This window comes from Hoplias malabaricus, chromosome 3, assembly GCF_029633855.1.
Source record: "Hoplias malabaricus isolate fHopMal1 chromosome 3, fHopMal1.hap1, whole genome shotgun sequence".
Classification (NCBI taxonomy): domain Eukaryota; kingdom Metazoa; phylum Chordata; class Actinopteri; order Characiformes; family Erythrinidae; genus Hoplias; species Hoplias malabaricus.
In genome coordinates this window covers 71,520,495-71,536,155 of record NC_089802.1, presented here as the reverse complement: position 1 = coordinate 71,536,155, position 15,661 = coordinate 71,520,495, and the positions used below count along the sequence as shown (strand labels likewise).

The following is a 15,661-nucleotide window of genomic DNA, read 5'->3' as shown; positions in this document are numbered from 1 at the left end:
TAAGTACATTACACTTCTCTCCTGCGCTTTCATCCAGATTTTATAAGCCATTAGGTTTGCGTGCAAAAGTTTAAACCCCCTCAAAAGCCATGTTTATTATTTATTTTGGTTCTCTAAGCTAACACACACTCTACAGTAGACAACATTTCAGTTCAGCGTTAGCCAAATGTTTGTGGCCATCAAGGGTAGGAATAGGACAGTACTTTGCTGCTGTAACAGCTTCTGTTCTTCTGGGAGCGCTGCACTAGATGTTGGTACATTTCGGGATTTGATTAGCTGCAAGAGTATGTGATGAGATCACATATCCATCCATCCATTATCTGTAACCGCTTATCCAATTTAGGGTCGCGGGGGGTCCAGAGCCTACCTGGAATCATTGGGCGCAAGGCGGGAATACACCCTGGAGGGGACGCCAGTCCTTCACAGGGCAACACAGACACACACACACATTCACTCACACACTCATACCTACGGACACTTTCGAGTCGCCAATCCACCTGCAACGTGTGTTTTTGGACTGTGGGAGGAAACCGGAGCACCCGGAGGAAACCCACGTGGACACGGGGAGAACACACCAACTCCTCACAGGAGATCACATATTAATGTTGGATAATTAGTCCTGGATTCTAAACACCACTCAGAGTCATCCTATCACTCCCAAGGACACGGTTTGGTACGGCATAGCGACTGTTCTACTGACTTACTATGGAGATTATGACTTTTTTTTAATCTGAAATTAAGGAAAATCAGAGGAAATTTACAGACCCTCTGCAGAAAAAAACAAAACACAAAGCATCCAGCCAAAACAAATGGAAGTGAACACAAAAAGGGGGTGGAATGCTCATCTAGCCAATGATAAAGGCAACCGAACACAGCACAATATGTTCATTTGTCTCAAATGTGGAGAAACGAGATGGTCAATATTCTTTGGGCAATGAAAGCAAAACTCTCTATTTTTACCTGTTGGAACATTGAATGAACAAAACGATAAATGTCCGCAAACCTTTGGTCACATAGTGTGTCGTAGTCACTGCTGCTACTACAGATTAGCATTAGCGCTTCTGTTGTGTTGCAGCTTTTTCTGCAGTATTTCTGAACATGCAGCAGGTTTTTACATTAACAGCAAGCTTTATCTTCTCAACCAGCGTCGAAATTCCCAAAAAGCGGATGCCAGATCAGCCGAAAGGTTTGAGGAGCAAATTGTTAACAGCTAAGTTCATGCTTACTTGTAAACAGGGAGCATAATGGGTAGAGGAGCAGAGAGGTGAGGAGCGATTTCCAGCAGGTTAGCACGCTCATGGAGGGCCTCTTTCACCATCATGTACTACGAGAACAGGAAACAAATAAATCCCTCAATGCAAAATTACTGCAATCCCAGGAGACAGCAAGTTGTGGTTACGTATGGAGCTGTATATTTAGTCTACGCTTCTGCATTTCATCCACTAATCCCCTGTAAATGCTTCTTCCTCATCAGGGTCACAGTGGGCCTGAAGCCTACCCAGAATCATTGGGTTTTGTTCATTGCAGGGCATCACACACTGACCCAGTCTCACAAACCCACACCTGTGGACAAATTTGCATAGCCAATCCTCCTGCCAGCAGTCTGAGGAAACCAGAGCACTCAGACGAACTCCTCGCAGACACAGGGAGCTCCTAACACCCAGAGTGACCTGAGGCAGGGACTGAACCCACGATCCCAAGACCCTGGAGCTCCGTAGCGGAAACGTTACCTGGTATGTCCCCATACCGCCCAGCAGCAAATAAATGTCATTGTATTTGCATGATAAATATAAAGATAATCTATTCCATTCATTTCTATTCATAAGATATAATTTGCATCATTGTCACACATATCAAACCATTCAGTGACCCCTCCTATTCTGTGGATGGGGCATTTTGTCTGTAGTAGTTTGATGCCATCTCAAAGTATCATCTGAAAGTGCTTCACAATTACAGGCAAAAAAACTCTACATTCACGTTTTGGAATGTCCTCTACTGTACTTATCTCTCTCATGTCCACTTTTCTTTGTATATCCCCGACTTGTTTCCCTCTTCTGCGTAAGATGCACAAAATGTCAGGGTGGTGGGCCGTGGCCGTCATGCCATCCCTCTTTCTTAACCTGTGGGTAAATGGGTAAAAATGGAGGAACCTTCACCTGTTCATAATCGAGGTTCATGATGGCCTTCTGGAGATAGCGCACTCCTCCGTGAATGAGCTTGGTGCTCCTGCTGCTAGTTCCCGATGAGAAATCGCTTCTTTCCACCAGCGCCGTCTTCAGATCTGACAGAGGAAGAGGAGGGGGGGAGGAAGGAGAGCCGGCAGGAAGCAGATTAAGCACGGCACTGGCATTTCAAGCCCTCGCGGCCCCAAATATTTAGACTGCGTTTGGTGTCATTTTCATACGGATTTCCCTACTATCTGTAATATGCATGAGGATGGAAAGATCAGAGCATGCATATTGCATTTGGCCAGGTTTGGCCCTATATTGCTTTCTGAGGGAAGGAGAGTGACAATAGAAAGACATTTTTTTACTCAAGACCATCTGAAAAGCAAGAAAGAGATTAACCAAAAAAGCTTTCTTAAAAAACTTGGAAGCAATTATCTAAATATCACAATAAAAGGAGGGTGATTCAAACTTGAAACACACCCAACATTAATATTCATTACAGCCTTTTGTTCAGTCCTGCAGAAGTGAAGTATGAAGTATGAGAGATTTACATGAGGATGTGGATAATGTAATTTTACCTGTGCGCCTGTAACACAACAAATCTCTGTAAAAATTACAGAGGAAATGGCTACTCAATTCATGATCTGCCAACACTCCAAACAATTTCTGTACAAAATATAGTAAGCGGCTCACAAATTAGCAATGTTTCTGTAAGAAGTACATTTGTTACACACAATAAAACCAAGATTGTGATTTGTTACTTCTCTTGAAGCTTTATTTAACTGACAAATGTAGAAACAGGATATTTTCCAATGACCAACTTGCCTGAAACACTCTCCAAAAAAGTGACAGATTAATGTTTAACACTGTGCTGCACCACCTTTCCTTTTAAATACACTTTTTTCAGTTTGGGAACTGAGAATACAACTTGTTGAAATTTTATAAGTGTATTTTATGAAGACTCATTTGAACATAGCACACATTCCTAATGTGATAGTAGACTGTGTGAAGTAACAACGGTTTTCTGAAACTCCCTTATGCCCATGTGACTTTATCACAGTGCATGACAGTTCCATATGAATTTCCATCTGAGGGCTCGAAGGTCATGTTTATTCAACAGTGGTTTCCAGCTTTGTCATTTCTTTGGATTTTACAGCTCTTTTCATATTATGTACTGTACATGCTGAAAATACTAAATTCTTTGCAATCTTGCATTAAGGAACGTTCTCTTTGAACCGTCTGATAACCGTCTTATTAAGTTTGGTACAAAGTACCGCGCCAGGACCCATATTTGTCGGCAAAGATTTAGCCGACGTTGTAAGCTCCTTTTATATTAACCTGCTAATTGTGGAATGTTTCATAATTGTGTAACTAACACAAACACAATTCTGGAAATCTTTTCTTTGCGTGTTTTTTGGTTAAGATAAGGTTCAAGACAATTACCAATTAGATTTGTAGTTCACATAGTTCACAGTGTCTAATCACACAGACAACTCTGAGTAACCTAAAAGACCTTGATACAACTTTTAGAGATGTATTTACAGATACTGAATATTTGTTAACAACATTAGCCTTTAGCGTAAACCGTAGCTCCATAAAACTAAAAAGGAAAGTCTTGACATCTGAGATACGTGGAACATTTTCTTTGAATCATTCCTTTATTCGTATTTGTATTTAACCCAACTCTATATAGATACTGTACATAGTTTTCATTAGCTTGAAACATCAACATAACTATATGAAAATATAAATGTCTACAATTCCACTCATTTATAAATATTCAGTAAATATGAATTCCAGATTTAAAGTAAATTTTGCACTTACTGCGCGTGACTGCATCTAAGGCACATCCCGCGCCTGTGGCTCCACCCCCCACCACCAAGATGTCGAATTCTGTGTTTCTGAGCGTGGTGAGCTGTTCCTGACGAGTTGGCAGTCTGTCTTCAAAAGGCATCTTCAACTGTCCCTCTGCTTCCACATATGCCAAACGAGCCTGTTCATATTCAAACGACTGCTCAAAATCAAGGCAAAACCGTCTGGAATTTTTTATTTATTATTATTTTGTCACAGAAGAATTTCACTTGATTCCCTTAATTAATTTTTTCCTTTTTTAAGTTAAAGACATGAGCATTAGAGGCTATTTATCAATACTGTGATTAATTTGATCTTTTTCACTCGACTTAGTACAGTACTTTGTACATAGTTTTTGACAGTGTTTTATAAATATGACTCTGTCCTGACTTTCCAAACCTGATTTTAAAAATTGAAGTTGGAAGGGTCTAAGAATTGTACATTCAGCCAAGAACCATGTAGAACTGTGTTCAATTTTGAATCAAAAGTCGAAGTTACAATAGCAACAGCTAGCTTTTATGCATGTCATTTCAAAATAAACGTCTGATATCAGACAGCTAAGCATTTAAAATATGTACTTTTTGAACACATGACTCAAACCTGCTGCCCATTCAGAACAAGTCTGCAATCCAATCCTGGGTCGTGACCCTCAGGTTGAGAACCACTGATTTACACACCTTTACTTTTGAGAGTGCAGCCAACAATAACAGACAGGTGAGCGGGAATTTCTCACACCATATAAAACATTCAAAGCTACAGATAAATTAAAGATAATATTTAATGTTAGTCACCACATGCCATAGTACAGTCCTGAGAAAAATGAACATAGAACACAGGTTACATCTGCTTACTGTTTATTTTGACTGGTCGATGTCTATGTAACAGATTATGTTTAAAGCATCATTGTGGCGACTAGAAAAAAGACATTCTATATTACATTTCACTAAATGTAATCTTAATTAATAATTTAACTGTTCCAGCAGTGCACTGTGGCTCAGTCAAAAATAAGTAGGTGTCGCAGTCACACAGCTCCAGGGACCTGGAGGTTGTGGGTTCGAATCCCACTCTGGGAGACTGTCTATGAGGAGTTTGGTGTATTCTCCCTATGTCCGCGTGGGTTTCCTCCCATGGTCCAAAAACACACGTTGGTAGCTGGATTCAAAAGTGTCCATAAGTGTGAGTGTGTGTCACCCTGTGAAGGACTGGCGCCCCCTCCAGGGTGTGTTCCTGCCATGCACTCAGTGATTCCAGGTGGATAAGCGGTTTCAGACAATGAATGAATAATTTAATTCAGTTAAAAAGGCATCAGAGGGCCAGTCAGATGAATTTATTGTCACTAGTCCAGAGCAGTTACTACTACAATTTACACATTTCTGTTTTACATCACAATATTTTCAATGACAGTCTTTGGCTTTTCTGCCAGGTTTCTTTACTGTGGAGGGGCTACGTTAAACAATGGCCAAATCTGGACATCACACACCAATTACACATCGCTGGAGACTTGACTTGAAGTCTGTGGTAACAGTCAAGACTTTTGATTTGGGTGCAAGGGTGAATGAATAGAAGCAAATGAGAAGATCTTTGTATCACGGTGTCCTCTGAAAGAAGACCATGCAGGGGGTGGGGGGTGGGGGGGTGATATGGCGGATTTTTTTTTTTGTAATGAAACGTTTTATTCATTTTTGTTGTTAGCATTCTGCCTTAAATGATTACATCAATCTGCCCCCCCAAAAGCCTGTGGGGTCCATTTGACTTGCAAATGACCAAATGAACCCAGACATTTGCAATTTAGAGAGTAACAGCATGTAAAAACAAGATCCGATAATTAGTGTCTATTTCCAAGGACGGACATATTATTTAAAACATCCACAGACAATTAAGAGAGAGGCTGTCCTGCAATCAGGACAAGAGTGCAGAGCTTCTGGATTTCATGCAAATACGCAATCGGCCACCCCAGAGCTCGTCTTAGCCGCTAGCCGGTGTCCTTGCCACAGAGGAGACTCACACTGCACTTGCAGAGATACATGCACACACACACACACACACACACACTTGCCAAATTAACATCACAATCCCAAAGATTAGTGCCTCACACATGCATGATTGCAGATTAATTTTTTGGAAATCAAATTTCCCCCCCTTTTCTTTGTGACGTCGTCTTACCCATTTAGGCTTCGTTGGAGTAATGCAGGAGGTTGAAGGAATGAATAAAAGGAAAGACATACATATGACAGACAACAAACAAACGTTTTTGTTAAAGGGAAGTTCACAGTGTGACCAAGTGACAGAGAAAGAAAACTCAATGATCAAACTGAACAGTGGAATCCACAACAAAAAACACACTCCAAAAATTCTTAAAAGTTTTTAGTCCAGTGTTTTATTTAATATTAATGAAGCTCAGCACTAACAAACCACATTTTTGATTTATAGAGTAATCCCTCGCTACTTCGCGGTTCATCGTTCACGGATTCGCTAGTTCGCGGGTTTTTTCAAGGGGGCTTATGGCCACTGTATCGCGGATATTGAGGGAAAATCTAGGAAAACCGTAAGTATTTCTTATGTACAGTACATGTATTTTTCACGTCCACATCCGAGTGAAATTTACTTACGCTAAACCACAGCTTAGGAATTACTCTATTAAAGAAACTGGTAGGATATCACATGTAGTTCCAGCTGAAAAACATTATAGAATGACTGTTTAATGTTTAAAGAGTGGGTTGATAACAGCACAGTGAGGGTTTTAAAAGTCCAAATACTCTTTAAATACATAAAAAATATCTTTCCTCTACTTCGCGTAAATTCGTTTTTCGTGGGTGGTCTTGGAACGCATCCCCCGCGAAAAACGAGGGATCACTGTACAGATCAAAGAAGTTTAAAGAACTGTGATGTGATATGATTTTTTGATTTTCTAAGTAAAGACAAATGTAACACACTCTCGATATGTCTGGATCTGTTTGACTTTTGCACTGGTCACTTGTTTCTTCTTACACAACAGTCATTAAGCAGAAAAAAAAGAGTTATGCTCCCCATATATGATCTTAACTGTTTTTTACATTTAAAACCGACAAAACGTATAACATAAACGAGTTGATTTACAGCTTTTGCTGGTTTCTAATGAATAGATTTACACTTATCCACTTAGGTGTATTGTTTTAACGGCTATAAACCCACATAACATTTATCTTTCACGTTACCACACGTCATTCTCATCCTACAGCTCTGGCTTCCTCCCACAGTCTAAAATCCCATGTTGGTAGGTGGACTAGCTCTGTGAAACTGGCAGCAGGTGTGAGTGTGTAAGTGTGTGATGCCCTGTGATGGACTGATGCCTTGTCCAGGGTGTGTTCCTGCCATGGGTCCAGTGATTTCGGGAAGGCCCAAAAAGTACCACGACCCTGACCACCTCAAAATGAAGTGGTTACAGACGATGAATGAATGAACAGACTACACAACTTGTGTTTCCTTTGTGAATTTGGGTAATTCGAACTAATTGTTATTTGATATTTTTGTTTAAATGCTTACTTTCAGCAGAGAAACTAAACATAACTCTATCTAGAGCTTTGCAAAGTGCCGCTAGTCAACTTCAGTGAAAGAATAATTTAGCTTTGTTGTTATAAACTGAACTTAAAACATGAGATTGCCAATTCCTAAAACAAAAACAACTAAAAACAAACTTGTGTGAGGCCACTGTATAATCAGATTTGACCACAATGTGCTGGCACTCTGGAGGTATCACTAAGAAAGACCTCAGGTACATCACAGTATCATAAATAACAGCGCTGAACATTTCTGTTTATGAAAAATTTTACACTTTACATGTTTCCCAGTTCACGCTGTTATTTAACGGCGTTTTGGCCATGTTAATGATGCATCTCCTTGGCAACTGAATCCTTAAGAGTCCGTAATTCTCTCACTCCCTGGAGTTTAAGCTGCAGCCGAACACTACAGAGGAGGGATAATGGACGAAATGGGTTCTGGCGGATTTGAATACATGATGAGCGAGAAAATCAGGACCCCCATTGCTCCTCAAGAGTGTGTGTGTGGGTTCTGTTTTTTTTCCCCTCCTTCGTTTGTTTCCGAAGGCCTTGTTGATTATCTTAATCTACTTGACCTTAAGTTATTTGGTGTAACATGGGAGTGAGATGAGGCCTGTACCCCCCGGGGCTCGCCCCAGTCTGAACACAGACTGACTGTGATGAGTGCTGCCGGTTCCTCGGCTGCATGAATGGGGAGGAGATTGTTCATGATTTTTATATTCAAGTGAGGTCCTTTAAACAATTTGTATATTACTCTTCAAGTGCTGTGCTCCTTCTACAAACACAACCTGGTGATAAGTCTGTAGTCTGGAGAACACTGGGTCGGGAGGACCAGGTCTGTCAGGTGTTTCTCTTGAGTTGGTTACCTGCAGTTGACTACAGTTGTGTGGGAACTAGTGCTGTCAAAATTGATGCGTTAACGCGATATTAAAGTAACACTAGGTAGTATTTTTACCTTTAAATTACAGCTTCAAAATAATTGTGATGCTTCACTGACCAGTAATAGAAGGTACAGAGTCTCTGTCATTGCTACACCGGGCTTGACACTGCAGAAAATGCACTGCGTAACTTCTAGAGGAGGATAGGCAACAACCCCCATATCATATCACACTATACGTTTATCTCCCTCCCAAAAATTCAAGGAAGTACTAGTATTTTAACTGTGATTACATTTTTAATCAGTAGAAATTACTAATAACTTATATTCCACTGTGTTGATCTTATACGGATTACTTTATTTTACATTGAATTATCCATTACACCGACTTCAATCTTAAGTCTTTGATGTGTTGTCATGTGTTGTCCTGCAGCTGCTGCAAGTCGCCCTGTGAAGCCTGAAATAGTCCGTATATCAGAGTCTGATGATCACATACAGACTCAAAAAGATGAGATGAGAGCAGGATGAGCGAGTTTCCTAAATAACATTAGTGCTCACAGCACTGATTTGAACAAACTTTATTTATATACTTTAACTACATCACATTGTGATAAGGAAAACAACTGTAAATGAGCCTTTTCCCGTTTCCCTCCTCCCTTGTTTAACACCCTAAAGAATGTCTGTTCTCTGTGATATCAGTCCACATTCGCTACACAGCTCATTCACAGGGAACAGTGTTTGGTTATAAATCTTCACACAAAAGTATGTTACATAAGACTCAACAGAATAAACACATTCCTGGATCAGGAATAGACATGTACACAAATTAACAGAGCCACTCCCGGAGCTGCGGCTGTCACTGTATGGAGGTCAAAACCAAAAATACATAACCCTTACCTGACTCCTCCTGTATTCAAAGAACTGTGAAAGGCCAAAGGCTGCAGCTACAGCCCCGCCCCCTATTAGGGTCCCCTTCACTGCCTTCCGGAAAGCCATTGGTCCCTGAAATAAATGAAACACACTCTGTCAGTTTATTTACTAATAGCATTGAATGTTTTTAAGCAGCTTTGTAAAACATCAGCCATAACAGTGGTCACAAGACGCTGTTGGCTGGATGTTTTGGGCCGGCGGGCTATTCTCATTTAAAGTGTTTAAAACTCCAGCAGCGTTGCTGTGTCTGATCCACTTGTAATAGCACAATAAACAATAACACACTGTAGTTGGTAGGAGCTCTAGATCCATAAAACAATGTGATAATGCAGTCAAATTATATTTTAAAATGATGTTTGAGGCCAAAGGCTTATTTACAAATGATAAAGCCACTTTTACAACATGGACATGAAAAGCTTCCTCAACCCTTAGGTGGAAAAGAACAGAACTCACTTCTGAATCACTATGTTGCTCTACAATGGAGCCTTTCAGATTCAACCAAGCTGAATGACCCTTTAACATCTTAACAACATAAATCATGCAGAAATGTAGAAAAAAACATGGAATTCCCCTGTAATCATACGACACACTGTCACTACACTGTTGCAACACTGTCTGCAATCCATTCATTCTCAACTCTTCTCTGTAACTGTTTGTTAAACTCACACCCAAAGTGAAAGTAGCTTGTAAAACATAGTGTATTGGTGTTGTAATACAAAGCCTCGGGGCACAAAGAAGATGTAGCCTGCAGAACCCAATGCTCGGATCACCTAATGTCAGTCATGTGTTAAATGTGGCGGCATAGGCGACAGTTATACACAGACGGTCAAATCTAAACCAGTGAAACATTAGTCGTGGCTAGTGACCACTGTTCAGTTCTGTGGTTTCTTTCTAAAACAGACTCTGCGCTTCCTGAGACATTCCAAAAACAGAACACAGCAGGAAATTCCTTGTGAGTTCTTGGTTAATGCAATTCATTCATTCGTTCCTTTTCTCCAAGTTCTTCATCCTGATGAGAGTCACTGTGGATCCAAAGCTTATCACTGGGTGAAAAGCAGGAATGCACTTTGTCCCATGTCAGTTGTGGTTCCCATGCAGCTGGCAACCACATCGTTTGTGTTAAGTGAACATACTGAGCAGACGTGGGGTCTAAATTTAGTTCTTGTACACAAAAAGATGATGCACTGTGTCAGTAGGTCAAAGACGAGTTCATAAACCCAGGTCTGACTGAAAGATCTGACTGACGCTGCCAGCTGACACTTCCTAGTCGAAGTCAAAGACTCTCTCTCTATCTCTCTCCATCTAAACCAGGGCTTCCCAATTTTTATTTTGGCAAATGACCCCATTTGAAGACCATATAAATAATCTGCCAGCTTCAGCATGTAATAAAAACAGGAGTTTTTTTATTTGCTTATACCCTCTGGGCTGCTGCAGCGTTCTCTCGTCTTTACTCTCAGAAGAACTGTCACTGCGGTGGAAGCCTCAAGGGTACATATTCACCACCTTTAATTAGAAAACATTACAGTGCCATGTTCTATGATAATTGTCGATTTTAAGGTTGTGATTTCAAATTTACTCCTTTTGGAGAACAGAATGTAGTTAATCTTTGGGGAATGTACCTGTACAGTACCTTTTTTTTTAAAGGGTTTAGGGACTAGGGCTGGACTAAATGACCAAAATTTATATCATGATATATTTCTTAATTTTGGTGGATACAATATAATTCCAATATCGATATGAACAGAATAACCAAATCCACTGAAAAACTTCCAAGAACAAACATAAAGCATGGATCATAACCTCAGGATCATTAGTGAGGTCAGGTACTGGTGTCTAGTGATGCATTCTGGATGACAAGTGTTAGACCGCGGTCTATCACTCCAAAGTATGCAGTGTCACTACTCTACGTTCTGATTCTGGGGAATTTTACACCCCACAGTGTTTACCACTCAGCAGCTGATCTGCAGAATCCCATTTCATTTCCTGTTGGATGCCCTGACCTCTAGCTTGGGAAAACCTGATGGCAAACCCCAGTGACCCTGTGAACACAGACTACCAGAGAGTAGCACCTGAGGATGAGTCACTGTATATATCACTGTATTTAAACCATGTGTGTCCTGCATGGGCAGTGTGTGGCCATGCATGTGGGTGAGGGCTGTAGACAAACATTACATCACTCTGCACAGCTTAGCAAATGAGTTACTGGACTTAATGGGGGAGATACTGGCCTTAATTGTCAGTTAGAAAGCAGGTTATATAAAGTAACTCAGAACTGCACACCCATGTCTGTGGGTTCATATTCAATGTTATAAATGTGAGGTAGGTTCTATTGTTAAAGATTGTCCATTATGACACTGTGACTTCTTTACATCACTTATTCTCTAATGCTATCAGTACTTCTTATGTATCATAAAATCTTCAGTGAGTAACTCCCCACCCCTAATATGAGGCACCATGATTCTGCAGTTTCCAATATAGTGAACATACACTTGATACAACCCTGATCCACATGTTTTGGTGTTTTTATAAGTGACAATAGGAACATCAAGGTATCCACGTCTGCATTATTAAAATATGTATTTGCTGTTTATTACACTGTAGTAACTGAATATAATGTATTTTGTAAACTACTGTTTATTATCATGTAATCCACATGTAGGAGGATAAAATGACAGAAGTTAATGGTAATATTTAATGTTGTTTTTTGTATATATTGATGCAAATTACTTATTACAAGTCACCTGTTGGTTAATTTTCACTTTTAAAAATTAAACATGTCATATTTTAGGATACAGTTGTATAATATCACCATTACTTAAAGTTATATTTATAAATTTAACCTGTTTTTTAAAGTTATTTCCTTTCAGTTCTTATACGTAGGGCTTGTGTAATTACATTAACCAACAAATATAGCAGTATGCCCACTTCCTTTGTAAAAAAACAGAGTAAAAACTGAATTTGTATCCAACTGCTCCTGAAATGTGGTAAAAAGGAAACACTTCATGGTTGCTCTGCTAACTGAATCACTCAGCATCACACACGTGAAGAGCAAACACGACAAATATCCTCGCCTGTATGGATATTTCTAAACAAACAGGCCAAATGTGCTCAGAAAGAAGAAGTGAACTGCTTCAGAGCCACAAAACACGGAGGAGTAGTGTAAAAGAGCGTAGAGATGGTCAAGAGACATCCATAGTCAAAGCTAGCTGTCTCTATTTTTCTCTGGGGACAAGACTAAAAGCCTCAGAAAACGCCTTCACATTAATACGACGATAACACAGGAATGTATGCAGGTTTACTTACTAATTGTAGTTTTTCTGCTGATAAAGGGTGGGCTACCCACACATCAGAAGCACACACACTGCAGCAACTACACCGCTCTTACACTGTTTCTTATCCAGGAAGCACTCCACCGTTACAGACAGCGTCTGACAGACACGCAACTCCACCAATCACATCCCGAGATTTCCCCTCTGGTCCAATCATAACTGAGCAAGCGTGTTCTAAACTTATCAATTGTGACGTCACTGGGAATTAGGTTGGGCAAACCTGGTTGACATTCCTGGGTGTAGAAACTGCATCTCACTGTATCTATGTTAATTATATATATATATGTGTGTGTGTGTGTGTGTGTGTGTGTGTGTGTGTGTGTGATGATTTTTTTTCTTCATTGTAAATTGGTTATTGATAAAATACCCCACTCCAGTAAAATAAACATTTTTTTACCTTGTTAACTTGTTCATGTTGTGTTGTTTATGTGCTAGCATCATGCATTCAGGGGAGGAGCTTTCGAACAGCAGGTGAATGACAGGGAGGGAGGGTGGAAATACAGATGGGGTCTAGTCATAAACCCACATGTACTGAATGAAAAGGATGGTGTAATATTACATACAAAATAATACAAGGAATTGTTAGTGTTTTGAAAATTACTTGTCAATCCATCACTTTGATGAAAAGAGTTGTGGTTTTAGAGGTCTGATGACTGCAATGGGTCTGTGAGATTCATAGTTTTCATATTAGAATCTCCATTCACAAATTTAATATATAAAATTTTGAAATAATCTGAAATAATATTAAAAGCCAGTAACTGCATTTTAATTACATTTTATTAACCTGTTATAATTGTTTATTAATGGTTTGCCTAATTAATAAACACATTTTAAACCATTTATAAACTCCTCATTGAAAATACTTTTTAACCTAACTTTCTTGTAAGTTATTCCACGTCATGGCATTGAATTTTCTTTCTTGTTTAGTTTTTTATTGCACATGTGTATGGGCATTTCACTATAATATGCAATGTATGAGTTCTGTATTATTCTGTACTGCTTTAAAAATGAAACTAGATGTAGAACATTCAGTGTGACATGACTCATTGTGCATTTGATTATATAAAGCCTAGTTATGCCTCGTTGCACTCTGAATAAAACTGTGAGTTCAACAGTCAGCAAAGTATCGCAAGTAATGCATAACAAAACAATCAGTGTGGTTTTATGATTGAACCTTGGTTAAGTTTATTAAAGGTGGTTTGCATTTAAAATCAACCGCTGAGATACAACTTTGTTAAACATTGTTTGCTGTATGCAAATGTACAGTTCTGTTTTTTAGATGGTTCTCCTTTTCTGCAGGAACAACCCCTACACTTTGCTGATGGCATTCTTCCCCAAGAGCATTGCTGAGGTCAGGTACTGGTGTTGGATGACTATTCCTGGATCACTAACTCCACTCGGACTTCAGCAGGTACTGAATGATGTCCTATCACTCCACAGAATATCACTACTCCACAGTCAAATGTTGGGGGACTTGGGTAAAGTGACACTAAGTTAATGTACATCTGTTTTAGTGCTTTTGCATTTCATTTCGTAATTTGCTGTATGGAGAATATATAGGTGATTTAAGCCCACAGTTGGTTAGATTTTAGGCAAAACCTTAACCATTCAGTGTGCCAGCTTTCTGTGAGGGACCTTTTTAGAAGCAGTACATGTTTCAGACCTGTGGTATAACTACCAGTGGGAAAAACAAAAACCACTTTAAATGACTTGATTAAAATGTAAAAACTCTGTCGGAGTTCCCCTTTAATCCGTCCCCAGAGCAGTCTTTCACACGAGCTTTGAGGTGGAGTGTATTAAAATGAGTGTGTGTGTGTTTAATGATGTTTGGGTGCAGGTGCTAATGCTAGCAGCAGGACCTAAACTAAAGATACGCTAAATAAAGTTCAGAGCTCTCCGGCGTTACGGGAGTTGGAGGCTGCTGACGTACCCGTGACGTGGTCGAGTCCCGCTCGGACAAAGTTGCCTCTGTGAGCCCGGGATTCCCTTCACTACAATGGAAAGCCTTCAGGCAGAGGCTCAGAGAGCCGGGGATCAAATTAAAGCCCAGCATTCGTTCGCGGAAACTTTCCCGAAATGTGACGGAAGGCGGCGACGGCTTGGCGTCACTCGACTCTATTGTGTTTCTGCATTTCTCTTATAACGAAACACTAAAGGCAAGTCCTGACCGCGGCTCAGCCTTGTATCTTAATAGCGGTGAAGGGAAATCTGGAAGAGGACATTTATTTAACACAGAAATCCCTGTTTAGACCGAACATACTTTGCATCGAACAGTGTTTTGGCGCGCGCGGTCACGGGCCCTCGAAGAAAGAATTTCTGGGGATTTTCTGAGGTGGAGCAGCAACAAGACACAACACACTCGAGACATGAACGCTACTCTTTCGATGAGATTTACGTGTGAGCTGGCTTTAATGTCAGCACTGAGCACTGTATCCAAAACCGAACAATTAAGGTCCCCCTATTGCTGAATTAGCCCATAACCCACATCAGTGGTGCAGGCTTTCTTTGAAGTGTACACTGAATATTGGTGGCTAATGTTTAAATGTATATATATATATATATATATATTATTGTGTTTGATTGCAGACGATCACCTTACAAAATGGGACCCCTGCAACAGGCAAAGGAATTGAGGAGATGTTTGGGACATGTTTGTGGGATAATCAATGTCCGCTTTAGTAAACACACTCACCCTGTTGCACGCCCCAGTAGATGTAATATCAGAAACAGAAGTTCATCTGTTACAACACTCGTCCTCTAGTCCCAGAAGATGCTGACCACATGATGCTTTTGTCTGGATATTTTTAGTTGGTAGACTATCTTCAGTCCAACAGTGACACTACAGTGTTCAAAAACTCTAGGAGCTCTGCTGTGTCTGATCCACTGGCACCAGCACAGCATCAGTGACACTGCAGTGTAGTGCTCATTAGTGGGTCTAACCATTCAAGAACAGGGTAAATTGGGAAAAAA

At 40.1% G+C, this 15,661-nt stretch overlaps 1 protein-coding gene across 1 annotated transcript in view; it reads right to left on the bottom strand.

The window, feature by feature from the left end:
• The window catches only part of gpd2 (glycerol-3-phosphate dehydrogenase 2 (mitochondrial)), a 38,404-nt gene extending 25,636 nt beyond the window's left edge, over positions 1 to 12,768 (bottom strand). The window contains exons 1-5 of the mRNA XM_066664888.1: positions 12,666 to 12,768; positions 9,330 to 9,434; positions 3,993 to 4,161; positions 2,157 to 2,281; positions 1,227 to 1,324 (exon numbers count right to left, since the gene is read on the bottom strand). Coding sequence (XP_066520985.1) covers positions 1,227 to 1,324; positions 2,157 to 2,281; positions 3,993 to 4,161; positions 9,330 to 9,428 — 491 coding nt within the window. The 5' untranslated portion in view covers positions 9,429 to 9,434; positions 12,666 to 12,768. The remainder of the gene's footprint in view (positions 1 to 1,226; positions 1,325 to 2,156; positions 2,282 to 3,992; positions 4,162 to 9,329; positions 9,435 to 12,665) is intronic.
• Positions 12,769 to 15,661: the final 2,893 nt, after the last annotated feature.